The sequence below is a fragment of the Cucurbita pepo genome, chromosome 18, assembly GCF_057944985.1.
Source record: "Cucurbita pepo subsp. pepo isolate OVF chromosome 18, ASM5794498v1, whole genome shotgun sequence".
NCBI lineage: Eukaryota > Viridiplantae > Streptophyta > Magnoliopsida > Cucurbitales > Cucurbitaceae > Cucurbita > Cucurbita pepo.
This window is the reverse complement of record NC_141815.1, coordinates 6,907,483-6,927,246: the sequence shown is the minus strand read 5'-3', so window position 1 is coordinate 6,927,246 and position 19,764 is coordinate 6,907,483. Positions and strand designations below refer to the sequence as shown.

The window sequence follows — 19,764 nt, the reverse complement described above, 5'->3', positions numbered from 1 at the left end:
TTCTTAGAATTTAAATGAAAATAAGTAGCGATTTCTAATTCTTTTAAGTCTTTCTTAGTCATCATATTCTTAGGATTGTTTTCATTCTGATGTACTACAGTTCATTCATATACCTCACATTTACTCGGGTGTGACAAAAAGTGTGTAAATTTGTTAGATAAAAATTAGTTCATTTGGTCAATTACCCAAATTTTGATTTCTCATATCCATGTTTTTTTTTTCTCCCATTTAAAAAACCAAACAAATGGCGAAAAGACAAAAATACCCTGTCATGATGGAATTGAGTCATAGACAAGACAATTCTATTGCTTGACAGGAGAGGAAATGAGCTACTTCACCGGACCGCTACATGAGCCCCGAGTAGTTTACAAGAGAAATAGATAAGTCGGGCATTCCCGGCCCACCAAGCGAAACAAACCGGTTCTAGGTCACGACACCAGCTAGAAAGTTTCATTAAATAAAGAAAGAGTCTTTCCCTTCGATTTGGTACCGCTCTCGCGTCCGAGCAATAAAATAAAATAAGCTTTAAAGTTAGTCTATTAATTTACTGTTAATTTTTTTATAATAGGACAAAATAATACATATAAATTGCTATCTTATTGGATAACTTTTCGATGGGGTTCTTTTCATCTTACGTCCCCACGTTCCTCCCACGTGACTCACGACATGGATATTTCTTTTGGAATGAAATTTATTGTTCTTCTAAATAATTTCAAACTAAGCGTAATAAATAGGTTAATAATCATTATTAAAAATAATTAAATTTAGTTCTAAATTTATTGTTAATATATATATATATATATATATATATATATATATATATATATATATATATTATTTAATTGTATTATTACTTTCGAAAGCTTAGATAAAAATAAATTTATCGTAGTTAGTTTCAAACTTCGAGCCTCTTAGATGAAAATGTCCCACATCGGTTAATTTAGGGAATAGTCATGGGTTTATAATAAAAAATACACTCTTAATTGGTATGAGGTCTTTTGGGTAGCCCAAAACAAAGCATTCTCAAAGTGGACAATATCATAGAAGAGTCGTTATACTATTAATATATTTACGAAAATAGTCTATCGACACTCTATAGATTATCTCAAAACTTTTGAATAATACTTTTAAAAGTTCATGAATATTTTTGAAACGTGCAGTAACCAATCATAGTGTATTTTTAATTTTTTAATTTAATGGCATTTAATTTAATTTTTTTAAAGTTTAAAGGAATATTATTGAAATTTAAGATAAACAGCCATTAACGAAATAAAATTCCCAAAATATAGAGATTATTTCACTAATTTTCTTTTATTATTATTATTAGAACATAATCAGAATTCAGTGGCTATATGAACGTGAGAATGTCTGGATAATTTGGAATCAACGATTGTAAAACCCGGCCTCGATTCTGGCGACAGGGTTGGTGGTGATGTAAGAGAGAGAGAGGAAGAACAAGTGAGGATCAAAATCAAAGGGGTGTTGATTTTTGGTGGGGATTTGAGAGAGAAAAAGAGAGAAATTTGAGTATAAATGACCCTACTTCCATTGAAATCACTCGATTCCTTTGGAATATCATCGTGTTCTTCCTCATCCACCAGTATTGCACTCAGAAGAGGAACAATTGCACCATTTTCATACCTCCTTGTCTCTTCCATCCACCGTCTTCCTTCCCTTCGCTTATCGATTCGCACTACTTCCACTGTTGTTAGGTATTTCTTTTGTTCTTTTACTTTTCTCTTACTCTATGATCAATTTCTGTGTTGTGGATGCTATTGCGATTGTTTTTGTTATCGTTTTGTGATCTGGATATGGATTATGGAGGTTATTTTTAAGCTGAATCTTTGGACTTAAGCTTTAGATGACCTAATGGAATTGTGGGGGGTTTTGTGAAATTGTCTTAGCTGATCGGAAGTAGATGAACATGAAGGGCTCTGACTTCTTGTCTTTCAATTTTATCTGGTTTTTGGGTTGGTAACTTTTTGTTTAGTGTCTTAATGTTCTTAATGTTCTTGGTGTTCTTAATGTTCTTCCTGTTCTTTTTCTTTTGTCCCTTGATTTGGCTACACATGATAAGGTGGCTGCGTTTTTCTTCTCTTTTTTTGCTCTAATTCCGTTTTGGTTGCTCAGTTTCACCCTTGATACAAGCTTCATAAGATTTGAACTAATGATGCTTATCTTTTGCTTTTTTTGTTGCACTTGGACATGTTTGGCTCTTGTTCATATGAAAATTTTCATTGTAAACACTTCAAATTCTAACCACAAGGTCAGGCTAGATAAATAATGAGTTCATAGGGAATTAGTTTAAGTCATAGTGGCCACCTACTTAAGATTTAATATTCGAGTTACTTTGACAATCGAATGTGTTCAATAAGCATTCGTTTTATGAGAATAGTCAAGGTATGCACAAGCTTCTGTTCGGATGCTCACGGATATCAAAAAGAAAAAGAGAAAACTCTTTCAGTCCCTGAAGTTGGCCTCGATGGCGCAACACTGCCTAGAAATTAGTGAGCTGGGATTATTCTTTTATACTAGAGGAATCTATGAAATTGTAATTGAAGAAGATGGTTGATTTATAGTTTTTTTCCCGGTTCATTAAGGGTTGTATCGTGTTATTATGTAACAGAGCAATGGCATCCCACGTTGTTGGTTATCCTCGTATTGGTCCGAAGAGAGAACTTAAATTTGCCTTGGAGTCTTTCTGGGATGGGAAGAGCACTGCTGATGACTTGCAGAAAGTGGCTACTGATCTCAGGGCATCTATTTGGAAGCAGATGGCAGACGCTGGAATTAAGTTTATCCCTAGCAACACTTTTTCGTATTACGATCAAGTGCTCGACACTGCAACTATGCTTGGTGCTGTTCCTTCAAGATACGGATGGAACGGTGGTGAGATTGGATTTGACACCTACTTCTCCATGGCTAGAGGGAACGCTTCGGTTCCTGCCATGGAAATGACAAAGTGGTTTGACACCAACTAGTAAGTGAAAGCCTATATGCATTTCCCTACCTTTTTACGATACTTTTTCCGTAAGACTTATATTAGTCGATGATGCAAGGAATGTAATGATGTGCGTGTTTTATTACAGCCATTACATTGTCCCCGAGCTGAGTCCCGAAGATAAATTCACTTATGCATCTCACAAAGCAGTAAACGAGTACAAGGAAGCTAAAGCTGTAAGTTTTCTTATAGAAAAAATTGAAAAGAAAAACACTTCAAAGGAACTGCTATGCTGTTTTGAACTAACAAGCACCTTTTTTCTTTATTTGGGTAACAATTATTACCTTTTTCCCCTTATACTCCCACTTTTCTATGCAGCTCGGAGTCGAGACCATCCCAGTTCTTGTAGGCCCTGTTTCCTTCTTGTTGCTATCGAAACCTGCCAAGGGAGTTGAGAAATCCTTTTCACTTCTCTCTCTAGTCGACAAAATTCTTCCCATTTATAAGTCAGTATTTCTTTGCCTCTTTCTGGAAGTCCGTCCCACGTTATTTCGGTTCCACTCTCTTCTTCTTAACTGTTATTGGTGCCTGCAGAGAAGTTGTTTCAGAGCTGAAGGCTGCTGGTGCCACATGGATTCAATTTGATGAGCCTACACTTGTGAAAGATCTTGATGCACACCAGTTACAAGCATTTGCTCATGCCTACTCAGAGCTGGAATCAGTCTTATCCGGTTTAAATGTTCTGATCGAGACATATTTTGCTGATGTTCCGGCTGAGGCATACAAGACCCTTACATCTTTGAAGGGTGTCTCTGGTTATGGATTTGATCTTGTTCGTGGAACACAGACACTTGATCTTATCAAAGGCGAATTTCCTTCGGGCAAATATCTCTTTGCTGGAGTGGTCGATGGAAGAAACATATGGTCAAATGACCTTCAAGCTTCCCTAAATACTTTGGAGGCGTTACAAAATGTCGTTGGGAAAGGTGCTTGTTTCTTAACTTGCTAGTACATTTTACATTTGCGTGGATACATTTTCAAACTTTAAACAGTGGTAATATATGCCGTTCTTTTGTGTCGTTGACAGAAAATATTGTCGTCTCCACTTCATGCTCTCTTCTTCACACTGCTGTTGATTTGGCGAACGAAACGAAATTAGACGATGAAATTAAGTCATGGCTTGCTTTTGCCGCGCAGAAAGTTGTTGAAGTTAATGCCTTGGCCAAGGCATTATCTGGACATAAAGATGAGGTACTTTATTTGTCTGCTTTTCACCTTGCAATGGGAACTTAGGGACGGGGTGTTGTACCTTAAATGAAACGATGTAACCTTTGGCTAGGTGCGTCATCTGGCTCGAGTACTGAGAATACTTTTAACCTTAGTTTATTTGACGTGCCATGGAAATCTGTAGTTGCGTAGGAACTGAAGATATTAAAATTTAAGCTTATAATGTTCACTTCTTCCAGGCGTATTTTTCGGCCAATGCTGCAGCTCAAGCTTCAAGGAAATCGTCCCCAAGAGTGACAAATGAGGCTGTCCAAAAAGCGGTAAGAATTTATCTGAAGTGTATTAATATCATTTTGTACTATCGCTTTATATTCTTGCAGATCACATGCTCAATTCGGTTTCTGTTTTGACTTGCTTAGGCTGCTGCTCTGAAGAGCTCTGACCACCGCCGAGCGACTAATGTAAGCATCAGGTTGGATGCTCAGCAGAAGAAGTTGAAGCTTCCAAAGCTACCTACCACAACAATTGGATCCTTCCCTCAAACTATGGATCTTAGAAGAGTACGACGCGAATTCAAAGCGAAAAAGTATGCCTTTTGGTCTTTGGATTTGTTGTTTGTCCTCGAAAAAGTACAGTGTTATTAATTTTACAATATTCTTGCATCCTGTTCCTTTAGAATCTCTGAGGAAGTCTATGTCAGCAACATCAAGGAGGAAATCAATAAAGTTGTTCAGCTTCAGGAAGAGCTCGGTATCGATGTCTTGGTGCATGGAGAGCCTGAGGTAAGCATTTGTTGCGAACGAACGCTGAAGAACCTTTAACGAACCATATATTGTCTCAGGTAAAAGAAATGTGGCATCTGAATTTCTGTTCATGTCTCAGAGAAATGATATGGTTGAGTACTTTGGAGAGCAACTGTCTGGCTTCGCCTTCACTGTCAATGGTTGGGTCCAATCCTACGGATCCCGTTGCGTTAAGCCACCTATCATCTACGGTGATGTCAGTCGTCCAAAACCCATGACCGTCTTTTGGTCGACAATGGCTCAGAGCATGACGAAGCGACCTATGAAGGGAATGCTTACCGGTCCAGTGACAATCTTGAACTGGTCTTTTGTTAGAAATGACCAACCAAGGTAGTAAAATTGAATGAACTGTTTTACCAAGGGCAGTTTGCAGTAGTTAACTCAATATAACCCCTGGTTGTTCATAGGTTCGAGACATGCTACCAAATCGCCTTAGCCATTAAGGACGAGGTTGAGGATCTCGAGAAGGCTGGTATTACTGTCATCCAGATTGACGAGGCAGCACTGAGAGAGGGTTTGCCTCTCCGAAAGTCCGAGGAAAATTTCTACTTGAATTGGGCCGTTCATTCGTTCCGAATCACCAACTGTGGTGTTCAAGATACCACCCAGGTTCTTTTCTCCTCTCTCCTTTTCTTTTAGATCAATGATCTCTCTCGTAAAATTCGCTTTGGCTGTTGGTTAGGCATTGGGATGTGTCGTATTCATTGTCTTGTTCATATTTTGGTGTCGTGTTTTCTGCGTCGAGTTGTATAACGGTCTTGTCAGTGACATAGTTAACTTTATGAGTTTGATGACTGCAGATCCACACCCACATGTGCTACTCGAACTTCAACGACATCATCCATTCGATAATCGACATGGATGCTGATGTGATCACCATTGAGAATTCCAGGTCAGACGAGAAGCTTCTATCTGTCTTCCGCGAGGGAGTAAAATACGGAGCTGGAATCGGACCTGGAGTCTACGACATCCATTCACCCCGTATCCCCTCGACCGACGAAATTGCTGACAGGATCAACAAGATGCTTGCTGTTCTCGAAAGCAACATCCTCTGGGTGAACCCTGATTGCGGTCTCAAAACCCGAAAGTACACCGAAGTCAAGCCTGCCCTCCTCAACATGGTCGATGCTGCTAAGCTCCTTCGCTCACAACTAGCCAGTGCCTAGTAAGTTTGAGAATACTGTGTAGCTTTTTTTTACCTTAGGAAACAAAAAAACATAAATTTTCAATAAGATTTTGGCGTTCTAGTGAAGTGATCTTGCTCTCTTTCTTGGAATGTCTTCATTTTCTTGGGGAAGTAATGAGCAATGTTAATCAAACTCCCATTGTGGCTTTTGTTTATTAAAGCCATTCTTTTGTTAGGTTAGATTATTAGTCATGTTTTTTAGTTCACCGACATGTTAGGCTAGAAACTTGAACGTTTGAACTTTTGATTGACAATGGATATATGCGTTGGCCAATTTGAGGAGTCATACTTTACGTAACGCTCAAAAAGATGTCGTTGAAGTTCGAGTCGTTGTCGTAAATATACTATTTAGTCGTGTTTTTTCGTTCACCGACATGTTAGGCTAGAAACTTGAACGTTTGAACTTTTGATTGACAATGGATATATGCCTTGGCCAATTTGAGGAGTCGTACTTTACGTAACGCTCAAAAAGATATCGTTGGAGTTCGAGTCATTGTCGTAAACATACTATTTAGTCATGTTTTTTCGTTCATCGACATGTTAGGCTAGAAACTTGAATGTTTGAACTTTTGACTGACAACGGATATATGCCTTGAACTAACTTGAGGAGTCTTACTTTACGTAATGCTCAAAAAGATGTTGAAGTTCGAGTTGTAGTCGTAAATATACTATTTAGTCGTGTTTTTTAGTTCACCGACATGTTAGGCTAGAAACTTGAATGTTTATACTTTTGACTGACAATGGGCATATGTCTTGACCAATTTGAGGAGTCGTACTTTACGTAATGCTCAAAAAGACGTCGTTGAAGTTCGAGTCGTAGTCGTAAATATACTATTTAGTCGTGTTTTTTAGCTCACCCACATGTTAGGCTAGAAATTTGAATGTTTGAACTTTTGACTGACAATGGGCATATGCCTAGACCAATTTTAGGAGTCGTAGTTTATGTAACACTCAAAAAGATGTCGTTGAAGTTCGAGTCAGAGTGAAATCAGGTTTAGTCGAATTAATGTTTCGTCTTTCCTCTCCCTTAGGAGTTAAGTCGAATGAATCTCTTAGGTTTAAGGTTTTGGTTTAATCTTTTTCTTTTACTTACTGTAAAGGTGAAGTAGCAGCTTTATAGCAATTTTATTGTCGGTGCCCGAATCCGGGGCAACGAATTTGGTTCCATTGTTGGCTCATAAACTAGATGTTGATTCATAGCTTCTTGTTCTTCATCATCACCCTTCCTCCATATGATCATTCTTTGTAAGATTGAGATACACAATGACAAAAACAGCAGAGATACACAATCACAAGAACAGCAGCCCCTAGAGCCAAATTCACCATGTTTCTCCTCAACCATTCTTCTCTTCTCACCCATCCACGCCCTCCAGTGGAGGTGGTGGGCGGCGGTTGGGATTCCGCCGTGGGCTTCGGTGGCTGAGCCGGTGGTTTGTTGGAAGAGACGGCGGAGGTTTTTCTGGGCTGCGTCACGTAGAGGATGCCTTTCACCAACTTGGCAGAGATCTTGTTAGTATCAGCATCTTCTGGGATATTGATTACCTTGAGGAATCGGAGCCACTTGCCGCTGGTGAGCCTCCGTTCGCCGTAGATCCTCAACTTGCCGGTGGATGTCACCTGATCGGTGAGCCTCCGTTCGCCGGAGGTCCTCAACTTGTCGGGGAATATCACCCGAACTTTCAGACCGTTGCGTGTAAAACCTGCAGAAAAGATCGAAAATTCAATGGTAAGTTCAAATTTTCATAAATTAATTTAATTTCTATTTTATTTTTAAGCTATTTGATCTAACGGTATTCTGAAAATCTGATACATCCAAAAATTTGTTAAATTCAACAAATTCAAATTTATTATTAATTTTAAAAAATATATATTTGTTTACAATATAATTATATATATTTAATATTAATTTATTTTTAATAACGCTTAAAAATAATATATAGTAATTTGGAAGGTTATTTTTTAAAAATATATTAAAATTAAATAGTGTATTTTTATTAAATATTAATATATATATATAGTATGAATTAATATTTTAATTTTATTAAAAAAATTAAATAATTGACAAACTCAATTTAAAAAATTTATGGTTGTGGTTAATAATAATAATACTAACAGATAATTAATGATTTTATTTTGAAAATATATTTTGAAACTCGCAAAACTCAAAGGGGAAAATGTCAAACCTAAGAGGTGGACGAGAAGAAGATGAGACTCGGGATGATGAAGGCAATCGATTAGAGGCTCAAAATCCCGATAGCTTTTGGACGAAGAATCCATCAGCATTGCGTTCGATTTTTCTTTCCGGTAATTCTAATTTCTCTTCGCTCTAACTTCTCTTGATGACTATTTCTTTCGATGTCTTCGAGGCATTCTTTATATCGAATGGAGATCTTGATTCGAAACCTGTTTTTGAAAATCTAGGAATTTCTTCGGGATTAGTAATTCCTTCGCTTGAAGCTTTCTCTTTGTGCTTTGGCCATGACAGTTGGTTCGATCTTTTGATTCGAAATCTGCTTCTGAAATCCGCCTCCTCTAAAGTTTGCGAAATCCGCCTCCTCTGAAGTTGCGATCGCACATAGGAATTTCTTTGGGATTAGTAATTCCTTTGTTTGAAGCTTTCTTTGTGCTTCGGCCATGGCGGTTGTTTGATGCAAGAGGGTTAAGAGATGTGTTGTTTTGGTCACTTTGTCCATTGGTAAAGCGAAGATTCTTTTTGTTTCTTTCTTCTACACTTCTCTCGTTCATGGAGATTTCTTTTCTCCCTTAAACACACTTGATAATGTAATCTGAGCTTTGATTCAAGTTATTGTAATTCGATAGGTCTCGTCTATTTTGATTATAGTTCTTTTAGAATTTTTTCGTTTCGATTTCACCCCTATTCTTATAAAAAAAATTCAATGTTCTTTTGACGATGAACCACTCTAATACAACAAGCTGTGTTGGATCGATATGGCAACCCTGATGGGTGAATAGCGTTTCAACCATGATTAAATTTTTCTAATAACAATCAAACTTAATACCATGCAATAAAACTTAATTCAATCAAACTTAATACCATGCAATAAAACTTAATTCAATCAAACTTAATACCATGCAATAAAACTTAATAATAATTTAGAATTTAAATAGGAAAAGGGATAGAAAATATAACACCATAAAAGGGTTAGAAAATATAACACCCTACTTTTAGAGTGGTTGGGAATTTGAATAAATCTTTCTCGACTCTTTCCTCGGATCAGTGTCCAACTGCTACACCGCCCTTTTTACGAGTTCAAGAACAAACTCAATCCTTTCCACGGCTCAGGATCAAACCGGTACAATTGTTTGAAATTTTATAGAAACACAACTCTCTGAAATAGTAGATTTACAACCCAACCGCTACACCGCTCTTTTTACGAGTTCAAGAACAAACTCAATCCTTTCCACGGCTCAAGATCAAACCGGTACAATTGTTTGAAATTTTATAGAAACACAACTCTCTGAAATAGTAGATTTACAACCCAACCGCTACACCGCTCTTTTTACGAGTTCAAGAGCAAACTCAATACTTTCCACGGCTCGGGATCAAACCGGTAAATTTTATAGAAACAGATTTACAATTTTCCTCACAATACAATATACATCTGAATAAAGATAAACAAGAAATAAAATTGAAAGCTTTGGAGAGAGGAACAATGAGGCTTTTAAAAAGAAAGTTTAGATCGAGGAAAGTATGGAAGAGGGTATTGTGTTCTATGTTCTGTGTGTTGTAAAATATGAAGAGGTAGAAGTTGTACATTGTGTTATATGTTCTGTGTATTGTAAAATATGAAGAGGTGAGAGTTAGGGGAGAGTTTAAATAGTGATCAAGTCTTAAAAATAGAAATTGATACGGCCACTCAATCCTGAACTGTGGACCACTAAAATGTGAATACCACCGAAAATAATATATATAATATAAGAACATATTTTTCCTAATTTTCTCCCATTTGTAATCATTAAAAAGAACCATAAAAAATAATAAAAGAATGACATGCTCCCCTAAGAACATGCCTTTAAATAAGATTATAAAATTCAAGATATATCACACGGATTAATACCAAGCTCAAGCCTATTTTTGTAAAAAATTTCTTCATTTAGTAAAAATATATGCTAATTGATTATTAGAGTTTACAAAATCAAGAATAATATGTCTATTTTGCACCTGCTCTCTAATAAAATGAAGTCAATGTCAATCTGTTTAGTTCTAGAATGAGGAACATGATTTTTGGTTAAATTAATAGCACGGGTGTTATCACAAAATATAGGCACACTATCAAATTTTAATCCAAAATCACAAAGAGTTTGTTTTATCCAAAAAATTTGAGCAGAACAACTAACAATCACAATATATTTCGCTTCCGCAGATAAGGCAACCGAATTTTGCTTTTTACTAAACCAAGAAACTAATGAACTACCAAGAAATTGACAAGTTCCACTAGTACTTTTACGATCAAGTAAACTTCCCTCAAAATCCGCATCAGAATATCCGCAGCGGACTTGCGATTGTGTGGCACTCACTTTCCAACGACAAGTGAGCTAAGCCAATTCATTCTTGCGTCGCCTACAGCCAAGTGACGTATGCTCGAGCCTCTGGCCTCGGTTTTAAGAGAAGGTTTTAGAAAGCGAGGGCAGAGAGAGATTTTTGAAAGAGACGTTATATAAGCAAGCAAGAGAGAAATAACAACGGCTTACAGTATATAACCTTGGGTAGGGAGAAGTTGACAACCCATTTAAACTCAACATTTTACCACAATCCTAAATTAATAGTCCCAAGCAAATATTTAAATATTCTGCATGTAAATGAGATTCTTTAGGACAAGATTGAAACCTAGCACAAAGACATACACTAAACATAATCTCAGGTCTACTAGCAGTCAAGTAAAGTAAAGATCCAATCATAATTCGATAAGATTTCATATCTACACATTTACCTTTTTCATCCTTGTCAAGTTTGGTAGATGTGCTCATTGAAGTTTTGCAATCTTACCTTCATTGAAGGTGAACCTTTTGAGTAAATCCTTGGTGTATTTCTTTGATTTAGGAAGATACTGTAACAACCCTAAATTTCCACATATCTAGAGTCGCCACTAACGTCTCATGCTCATCTCTATTAATAATTCATATTATTATTATAACTCTAAGAAATGCTCATCTTTATTATCGAAAAAATTTAAACCTTCAGAATACGTTAAAATATTAGAAAACACCGCCGGACTTACGTGTTTCAAACATCATACTAGAGTTCAAAATAAGATAAAAACAATTACAAATTAAATAATTTAAATAATGAAATGCAAGCACCCTATTCTAACAAAGTCTAGGAATTTTAAATATGCAACTATCCTATGCACGCGCCATAGTCTCTGATCACGATGCCACCGTCAACTGTACATGGGAGCCTTGCCTTTACCTGAAAAACAATATGGCACACGGCCTGAGTATTTCGAGAAATACTCAGTAAGTGACCCCACTATAGGGGCCATGCTAATGCAAATACATGCAATCATGAATTATGGACCTATCTCTAATCATCTTAAGGGTGGCCTCCAGTCTCGGACAAATTGGATGCGCAGTACTTCTCTACACATGACTCACACGCGCGAGTGTGAATCCCTAGGGCGCTTGCACACCCCCTAGACCCTCTGGTCAAGCTAATCTGTAGCGACGCGCTCATCATACTGTGCGCGTCCGCACTCATCATCTCTAGGGGAAGTAGCCCTATGCTTAAGAACATACAATATGCATGAGGTCCCTCTAAGTCCAATTATACATCTCTTCTGACATAACCCTCTAGTCTCATCTCTTGGTTACATTATGTAACACGTGCTCGTAGATATTTACATTAATATCATTTTCATACTCTCAGGATTGTGTCCTATGTCGATCTAACGACATGATGCAATATGACAAACAACATCATAAGGGATGTTCAACATGAAAAACATCATCATGTTAATAACATTGTCATGCATACATCATACTCATCATAGAAGCCATTAAGTGCATCAAATATAACATGTACGTCATGCATCGAAACATAAATAGCGTACATTTAACCGACATCACAACACAATGTTATACTCACACATCATCATAATTCAAACTATCTTTAGCCTATCCTATATTAAGGTCACTCACATGGTTGGCCTTAGTCAAAGTATTCCCTAATTTAATTAACCTAAGCTCCCATTACTCGAGAGCTGCTCCAAAGGTTGCTGGAGTTCGCTTCATATCCCACCGTTTGTCACCTTTTGTTAGTATTTCACATTTTAATTAATAATCCAACTAACAATGTGAAATACGGCTCTAAAACGGTCTCAGTAAAAATCGAATTCCACGTTTTCATTGTTTCTAAATTTTTGTTGGACAGTAAAACTTAGATTGAAAATAAGTTAAATTATTTCAGGCGGCTTGAATCATTCCATCCAACTATGGTTTGTTAGAATATTATATTCTCTAGTACAAATAATAATAATTTCTCATCTCTTCCATTTTTTATTCTCTCTAATGTACCACTTTGTTTCTCTTTCTCCTCTATTTTTTTTTTTCTTTCCTACAAATGACTGTGCAATTATAAATCAATTTTCAATCAATTCTGTTTTCTCTTTTTCCTAATATTTTCATTCTAGTCTGTTTTCTTTCCTTTTCTAAAAACTATTATCACCAACGGAAGCCATTTTCAATCTATTATGTTTTCTTGACTATCCAATCAAAGAAGTCATTTTGAATCTATTCTAAGTTTCCATCAGTCAATTATGATTTTCTCATCTTTCCTAAATGATGATCCAATTTAGATGTAATTGAGAAAGCTATTTTCAATCAATTTTGATTTTCCATAAGATATCCAAAAATCTAAATAATTGAAAAAAAGATCTAAGATAACTTGTCTATCTCTTGCAAAGATAAAAGATAAGGAGATCTAACTTACGGATAACTTTTCTATCTTTTCCCTTCCTATCATTTTGCAGTTGTAGGAGATGTTGGGGGAGATATTTGGGGGAGGGAGAGAGAGGATCATTTATTATTATTATTTTTTAATTATTATTATTTTTTCTTTTTTTTTTTTTTTCTTTTTTTATCTGGGTCGTTACAGATACCATCTTTCACTTGTTTGATTTGAAGTCCAAAAAGGTAGTGATCTCTCCCATCTTACTCCTCTCAAACTCATTATGCATACATTTAGAAAATTATCCACATAAAGAAGGATGAGTAGAACCAAATATAATATCATCCACATCTATTTTCTTCAATTTTTAATAAAGAGAGTAGTGTCGAGTTTATCCATTTTGAAATCATTCTCAATAAAAAAATTACTAAGTCTATCGTATCAAGTTTTTGGAGCTTGTTTTAAGCCATAAAGAGCTTTTTTCAACTTATAAACATGATGTGTAAAATCAAAATTTTCAAATACAGGAGGTCGTTTTACATCAACTTCCTCCATAATATAAACATTTAAGAATGCATTTTCACATCCATTTGATATAATATAAAATTTTGGTAAGAAGCAAATGTAAGTAATATTCTAATAGCTTCTAATCTAGCCATGGGTGCAAAAGTTTCTTCATAGTCTATACCTTCCTCCTGACCATAACCTTGAACTACAAGAAGTCTAGCTTATTTCGAATGATATTCCCATTTAAAAATCTATTTGGTTCCAATAATGGAAATATTGGAGAGTCTATGAACTAATTCCCAAACTTTGTTCCTTTCAAATTGATTTAGTTGTTCTTGCATAGCTAAAATCCAAAACTCATCACTTTCGGCATCCTTAATACTTTTTGGTTCAATTTGAGAAACAAGAGCAAGATTATTAAATAAATTAATAGAAGAACGAGTTTTCACACCTTGTTCGGGATCACCAATAATCAAGTCCTTGGGATGAGACGAGGCATACCTCCATACTTTTGGCACTGAACAACCTTCTCCTTCATTTCATTTAAGCTCACTCCTTCTTTACTTGAAAGAGTTTCCTTTCCTCTATCATAGAAAGGTAAATTATCAAAATTTCTTTCTAAATCATCACTACAAATAGACTCATTAGAAATATCATTACAAGATTCATCAAATAACACACGCATAGATTCTTCTATAACTAAAGTTATCTTGTTGAAAACTTACAAGTTTTCTAGTAGATGAATAACCCAGAAAAATAGCAATATCCGTCTTAGAATTAAATTTTCCCAGCTTTTCTTTGTTGTTCAAAATAAAACATTTGCAACCAAAAACTTCGAAATACTCAATATCTGGAATTTTATTAGGCCAAAGTTCGAGTTTTATCTAAATAGGGTCTAATTAAAACTCTATTTGAAACATAACAGGCGATATTAACAGCTTCCGCCCAAAAATATTTAGGTAAATCATATTCATTTAACCTTCATCTAGCAAATTCTTGTAAGGTACGATTTTTTCTTTCAACCACACCGTTTTTGTTGAGGAGTCCTTGGAGAGGAGAAGTTATGATAAAAACATTATCTTCACACAAATTTTCAAATGCTACACTATCGAATTCTACCGCATGGTCACTACTAATTTTAGTAATTAAAAAAACTTTTTCATTTTGGACTAGTTTTACAAACCTAGCAAATCTGTTCAAAACATCATTTTTATCATCAAAATCCAAGTAAATCTCGGAAAATTTTAGGAGGGCCAAATAAGTTCATATGTAATAGTTGAAGAGGTCTAGCAGTAGAAATCACATTTTTAAATTTGGAAGAGGACTTGGTTTGCTCACCCATTTGACAACCATCACATATTTTATCTTTTTCAAATTTAAAGTTAGGAAGGCCTCTAACTAATGAATTTGTTGAGATATTTGAAATCAAATGCATACTAAGCATGTCCTAATCTTCTATGCCATAACCAAGAATTATGATGCAAAGCCGAAAGACATTTATCATTTGTAGGACAATCATTTAAATCAATAATGTACACATTATTATCTCTATTTCCAACAAACAACACTTTTCTATCACCAACATTTTCAATTATGCAACTATTTTTATCAAATATAACTCTAAAACCTTTATCCCATAATTGACTGATAGTAAGTAAGTCATGCTTTAAACCCTCAACTAAAAGTACATTTTCAATGAGAGTAACAGAGTCATTATCTATAGTATTCTTTTTGTCGCCAAAAGTTACTAAGCCACCATCCTTCTTGGAAAGATTCACAAATTCGGATTGGTTTCCCGTCATGTGTCTTGAGCAACCACTGTTTCAAATACCACTTATTTTTTTAGGCTTTCAAATAAACCTATCAGCAAAGATATTCAAAATTGACTTTTTGGTACCCATACTTGTTTGGGTCATAACAAGTTAGGTTTCACAAATTTAGAAATCATGTTTGCATTCATACTAAAAAACTTATCACACGAGAAACAAACAAACAACGTCATGCAGGAATTTATTTCTTGAACTAGGTTTATGTATTCTATTTTCAATAGAAAAATTATTTCTTAAAACATTTTTAAATTTTATATTTTGAGAAAATTTTCTTCCATATTTTGAGAATTTTTCAATCGAAATCAATGAGGTCTAATATGACCTTCAACACCACAATAATAACATATAGATACAAATCTAGATTTATCATATTGAGATACAAATTTGCATGTGTTAGGCTTAGGATAACGGGAGATGCTTTAACAAATATTGTTTTAAAATTTGAAGAGTAAGAACATTCATTAATATAGCATAATCCTCTTTTATCCAAGGGTTACCAGCTTCAATTATTTTATCTAATTTGAGGAGGGGACAATCTGGTCTTATATGACCCGACTTTTTACATTCATAACATATCGACTTTTTACATTCATAACATATTATCTCATCATGTTTGCTCTTCTTACCTTTTTTGGTTGGTGAAATGTTTCCTAAATTGTTTCTTTCTTTTGATGAAATTTTTATACTTACGTGTGAACTAGGCAACATCATCTTCATCAAGGGCTTCCTCATCGTCGAAGTCAACTTCCAATGTGATGGACTTTAGGGCTATACTTTTCTTCTTTCTGGATTCCTCTTCTATGCCCTCCTCCTCTTCCATGCGCTCCTTCTTGGTAATCTCATGCGTCATGAGAGAACCAATAAGTTCATCCAAAGGAAACTTTGTAAGATCCTTTGCTTCTTGAATTGCGTCACTTTTGCTTCCCACTTTTAGATAGAGACCTACGAATTTTCCTGACATTTTTTGTAGTAGAATATACTTTTACAAGATTTTTAAAAGCATTTAGAATATTATTAAATCTAGTAAACATATCACCTATATAGATTCATTTGCATCAATTTTAAATAGTTCATAATTATGAACTAACATGCTAATGTTTGTTTCTTTTAACTTGATTTATTCCCTCCTGAGTTATTTCAAGAGTTTTCCAAATTCATATGCTGAAGAACATATAGATACTCTATTAAATTCATCGTTACTTAGGGCACAATAAAGACGACATTAAAAGAACATTTTTTTTCATATCATGCTCATCAAATTCAGCCTCCATTTTAAGCTCATTTTTATTGGAATATAAGGGCCTTTACTAATATTTGACCATAATTGATAATTAATCGATTGCAAATAAATTTTCATTCTAGCTTTCCAAGACGTATAATTAGTTCCATCAAAATAAGGAGGTCTAGAAGTTGATTGTCCTTCACAAAAACCGTTTTTAACAGGTAGATTTGCCATAAGCTCTAAAAATAAAGTTTATATAAAAAAAATCAATAAGAACAACCTGCTTTGATATTCATTGTTGGATCATATGTCAACCCTAGTGGTATATAGGGTTTGAATGATTAAATTTTTCTAATAACAATAAAACTTAATACTAAATTTAAATAGGAAAATGATCCGACAATATAACACCCTATTTTTAGAGTGGTTTGGTCAAACTCGACCTACTCCACTCGGCGCCTCCTTGTAATTTGAATAAACCTTTCTGCACTCTTTCCTCGAATCAGAGCCCTCTTGGAAATTTGAATAAACATTTCTTGACTTTTTCCTCGAATCAGAGCCCAACCGCTACACCGCTCTTTTTACGAGTTTTCTCGGATCAGAGCCTGCTTGGAAATTTGAATAAATGTTTCTTGACTCTTTCCTCGGATCAGAGACCAACCGCTACACCGCTCTTTTTACGAGTTCAAGAGCAAACTCAATCTTTTCCACGACTCAGGATCAAATCGGTACAATTGTCTCAAATTTTATAGAAACACACAACTCTCTAAAGTAATAGATTTACAATTTTCTCACGACTTCTGTCTAAAAATAAGATAAATAACAAATAAAATTGGAAGCTTCGTAAATAGCAGCAAGCTTTTAAAAAAAATAAAATTGGGAGCTTTGTAACTAGCAACAATGGAGGTTTTTAAAAAAAAGTTTACAGATGTACTTTTAAATTTATCATGAAAAACTATAGACCACATGCTTCATTTAAATATATAATATTATTTTAAATAAATATTAAAAACATTTTAAATTCATTTTTTTTTAAAATGTTAATGAAAATAATTGAGCAATTAAAAAATGTAATTGAAATAATTTCATGAGAAAGCTGACTCAAATTTTTACAATTGAAATAATTTTATAATTCAAATATTTTTTAAAACTTTTATAAATGTAATTGAAATAATTTTATAATTCAAATAATTTTCGAAAACTCCACCATTTCTAACTCTACCAAAATTATAAATGTTATAGTTCTATTAGTCATCAATGTTGTCGATGGTCATGATGTCAATTTTGTCACCACATCATGGTATCTTGTTTTGAATTCGATTGGTCCATGATGTCAATTTTGCCGCCACATCATCACATGCCGTACCTTCTTCGTTTTAGCTTTAATTTGATATTCTTAGTTTTTTTTAAAAAAAATATTTTAAACTTTTTGAAAATAATTTAAAAAACACTATACTCAGAGCTTTAAACTTTCTTTTACCGACTGTAAAGGTAAAGCAGTTCCGGGAATAGATGAATAAGTGGTGGTCGTAAATATAGTAATTTTATTGTCGGGGCCCGAGTCCGGGGCAACGAATTTGGTTCCATTGTTGACTCATAAACTAGATGTTGATTCATAGCTTCTTCTTCTTCATCGCCCTTCCTCCATATTATCATTGTTTGTAAAGATTGAAGTAAGCAACCACAAACACAGCAGCCCCAAGAGCCAAATTCACCATATTTGTCCTCAACCATTCTCCTCTTCTCACCCATTCACCTTCCTTCTCCCCCCTACCATGGCCGCCCCCTTCCTTCCCCTTCTCCCCCCTACCATGGCTGCCCCCTTCCTTCCCCTTCTCCCCCATTTTTGACCCAATTTCTTCCTTCCCCGTTCCTTCCCCTTCTACTCTCTTCTGCAATTTCTTCTTTGTATGTGCTTTTGCCTTCTCCTCTGTTTCTTCCTCTGTTTCTTCCTCTGTTTCTTCCTCTGTTTCTTCCTCTGTTCTGCCCTTCGCACCTAAATCTTGAACCGGCTCTCCGCCTCCCGCGGTGGGCTTCTCGCCGGATTTTTGGGTACTTGCTGGCGCTCCGGCCGCCTCATGTGGCTTTAAAGGAGTGGGGCTTTGTTTCCCATTTGCCTGTGATTGAGGTCTCTCGTTTTGGCTCTTTGGGGTATTTGGTCGATCAGTTGGCTTTGCGGCGGTGGGCGGCGGTTGGGATTCCGCCTTGGGCTTCGGTGGCTGAGCCGGTGGGTTCTTGGAAGAGACGGCGGAGGTGTTTCTGGGCTGCGTCACGTAGAGGATGCCTTTCTCCAACTTGGCAGAGATCTTGTTAGTATCAGCATCTTCTGGGATATCGATTTCCTTGAGGAATCGGAGCCACTTGCCGCTGGTGAGCCTCCGTTCGCCGGAGATCCTCAACTTGCCGGTGGATGTCACCTGAACTTTCATATCGTTCCTCGTGAAATCTGACGAAAAGCTCCCAAATTCAATGGTAAGGATTAGACGAACACACTCTACACAATGGTATGATGTCACCTGAGCTTTCATGACTTTGATGAGAGTATTCTTTGTTTATAAACACATGATCATTCCTAAATTAAAAATTGTTTGTGTTTTTAGGGATTTAATTTAATTTCTATTTTATTTTTAAGCTATTTGATCTGATATAATTAAGTTCAAATAAATGAAAAGAAGGGGAAAATGTCAAACCTTTGAGGGTGGCGGTAAGAACATGAGACTCGGGATAATGTTGCCAATTGATTTGAGGCTCAATATCTTGAAAGCTTTTGGACGAAGAATCCATCGACGTTGCGTTCGATTTTCCTTTCCAGTAATTCTAATTTCTCTTTGCTCTAACTTCTCTTGATGACGATTTCTTTCGATGTCTTCGTGGTAGTCTTTATATTGAATGGAGATCTTGATTCAAAACTGTTTTTGAAAACCTAGGAATTTCTTCGGGATTAGTAATTCCTTTGCTTGAAGCTTTCTTTGTGCTTCGGCCATGACGGTTGTTTTGATCTTCATTCGAAATCTGCTTCTGAAATCCGCCTCCTATGAAGTTGCGATCCCAAATAGGAATTTCTTTGGGATTAGTAATTCCTTCGCTTGAAGCGTTCTTTGTGCTTCGGACATGGCGATTGTTTGATGCAAGAGGGTTAAGA

General features: G+C 35.6%; 3 protein-coding genes across 3 annotated transcripts; 1 reads left to right on the top strand and 2 right to left on the bottom strand.

The window, feature by feature from the left end:
- Positions 1-1,360: 1,360 nt before the first annotated feature.
- On the top strand, positions 1,361-6,431 carry LOC111795255 (5-methyltetrahydropteroyltriglutamate--homocysteine methyltransferase 1). Its single transcript, XM_023677562.2, has 12 exons — positions 1,361-1,712; positions 2,627-2,980; positions 3,090-3,177; positions 3,320-3,447; positions 3,536-3,927; positions 4,029-4,192; positions 4,408-4,488; positions 4,588-4,754; positions 4,845-4,950; positions 5,051-5,301; positions 5,379-5,580; positions 5,772-6,431. Exons 1-12 carry the CDS (start codon positions 1,534-1,536, stop codon positions 6,135-6,137), a joined length of 2,478 nt encoding a protein of 825 aa, XP_023533330.2. The 5' UTR covers positions 1,361-1,533; the 3' UTR covers positions 6,138-6,431.
- A 747-nt stretch (positions 6,432-7,178) lies between these two features.
- On the bottom strand, positions 7,179-8,664 carry LOC111795256 (uncharacterized). Its single transcript, XM_023677563.2, has 2 exons — positions 8,341-8,664; positions 7,179-7,857 (listed from the first exon to the last, which is right to left on the bottom strand). The coding sequence occupies exons 1-2, from the start codon at positions 8,438-8,440 to the stop codon at positions 7,394-7,396; spliced, it is 564 nt and encodes a 187-aa protein (XP_023533331.2). The 5' UTR covers positions 8,441-8,664; the 3' UTR covers positions 7,179-7,393.
- Positions 8,665-18,048: 9,384 nt separating this feature from the next.
- Positions 18,049-19,549, bottom strand: LOC111795343 (uncharacterized). The gene is made up of 2 exons (XM_023677698.2): positions 19,313-19,549; positions 18,049-19,068 (listed from the first exon to the last, which is right to left on the bottom strand). Exons 1-2 carry the CDS (start codon positions 19,404-19,406, stop codon positions 18,275-18,277), a joined length of 888 nt encoding a protein of 295 aa, XP_023533466.2. The 5' UTR covers positions 19,407-19,549; the 3' UTR covers positions 18,049-18,274.
- Positions 19,550-19,764: the final 215 nt, after the last annotated feature.

Bases quoted from the DNA above. Each gene is read 5' to 3' on its own strand.
- LOC111795255 (XM_023677562.2), top strand. From the start codon at position 1,534: ATGACCCTACTTCCATTGAAATCACTCGATTCCTTTGGAATATCATCG. The intron at 3,448-3,535 runs GTCAGTATTTCT...TGGTGCCTGCAG, and splicing joins AAAATTCTTCCCATTTATAA to AGAAGTTGTTTCAGAGCTGA. The intron at 4,489-4,587 runs GTAAGAATTTAT...TGACTTGCTTAG, and splicing joins ATGAGGCTGTCCAAAAAGCG to GCTGCTGCTCTGAAGAGCTC.
- LOC111795256 (XM_023677563.2), bottom strand. From the start codon at position 8,440: ATGCTGATGGATTCTTCGTCCAAAAGCTATCGGGATTTTGAGCCTCTA. The intron at 7,858-8,340 runs GTTTGACATTTT...TCTTTTCTGCAG, and splicing joins TCTTCTCGTCCACCTCTTAG to GTTTTACACGCAACGGTCTG.
- LOC111795343 (XM_023677698.2), bottom strand. From the start codon at position 19,406: ATGGATTCTTCGTCCAAAAGCTTTCAAGATATTGAGCCTCAAATCAAT. The intron at 19,069-19,312 runs GTTTGACATTTT...GCTTTTCGTCAG, and splicing joins TCTTACCGCCACCCTCAAAG to ATTTCACGAGGAACGATATG.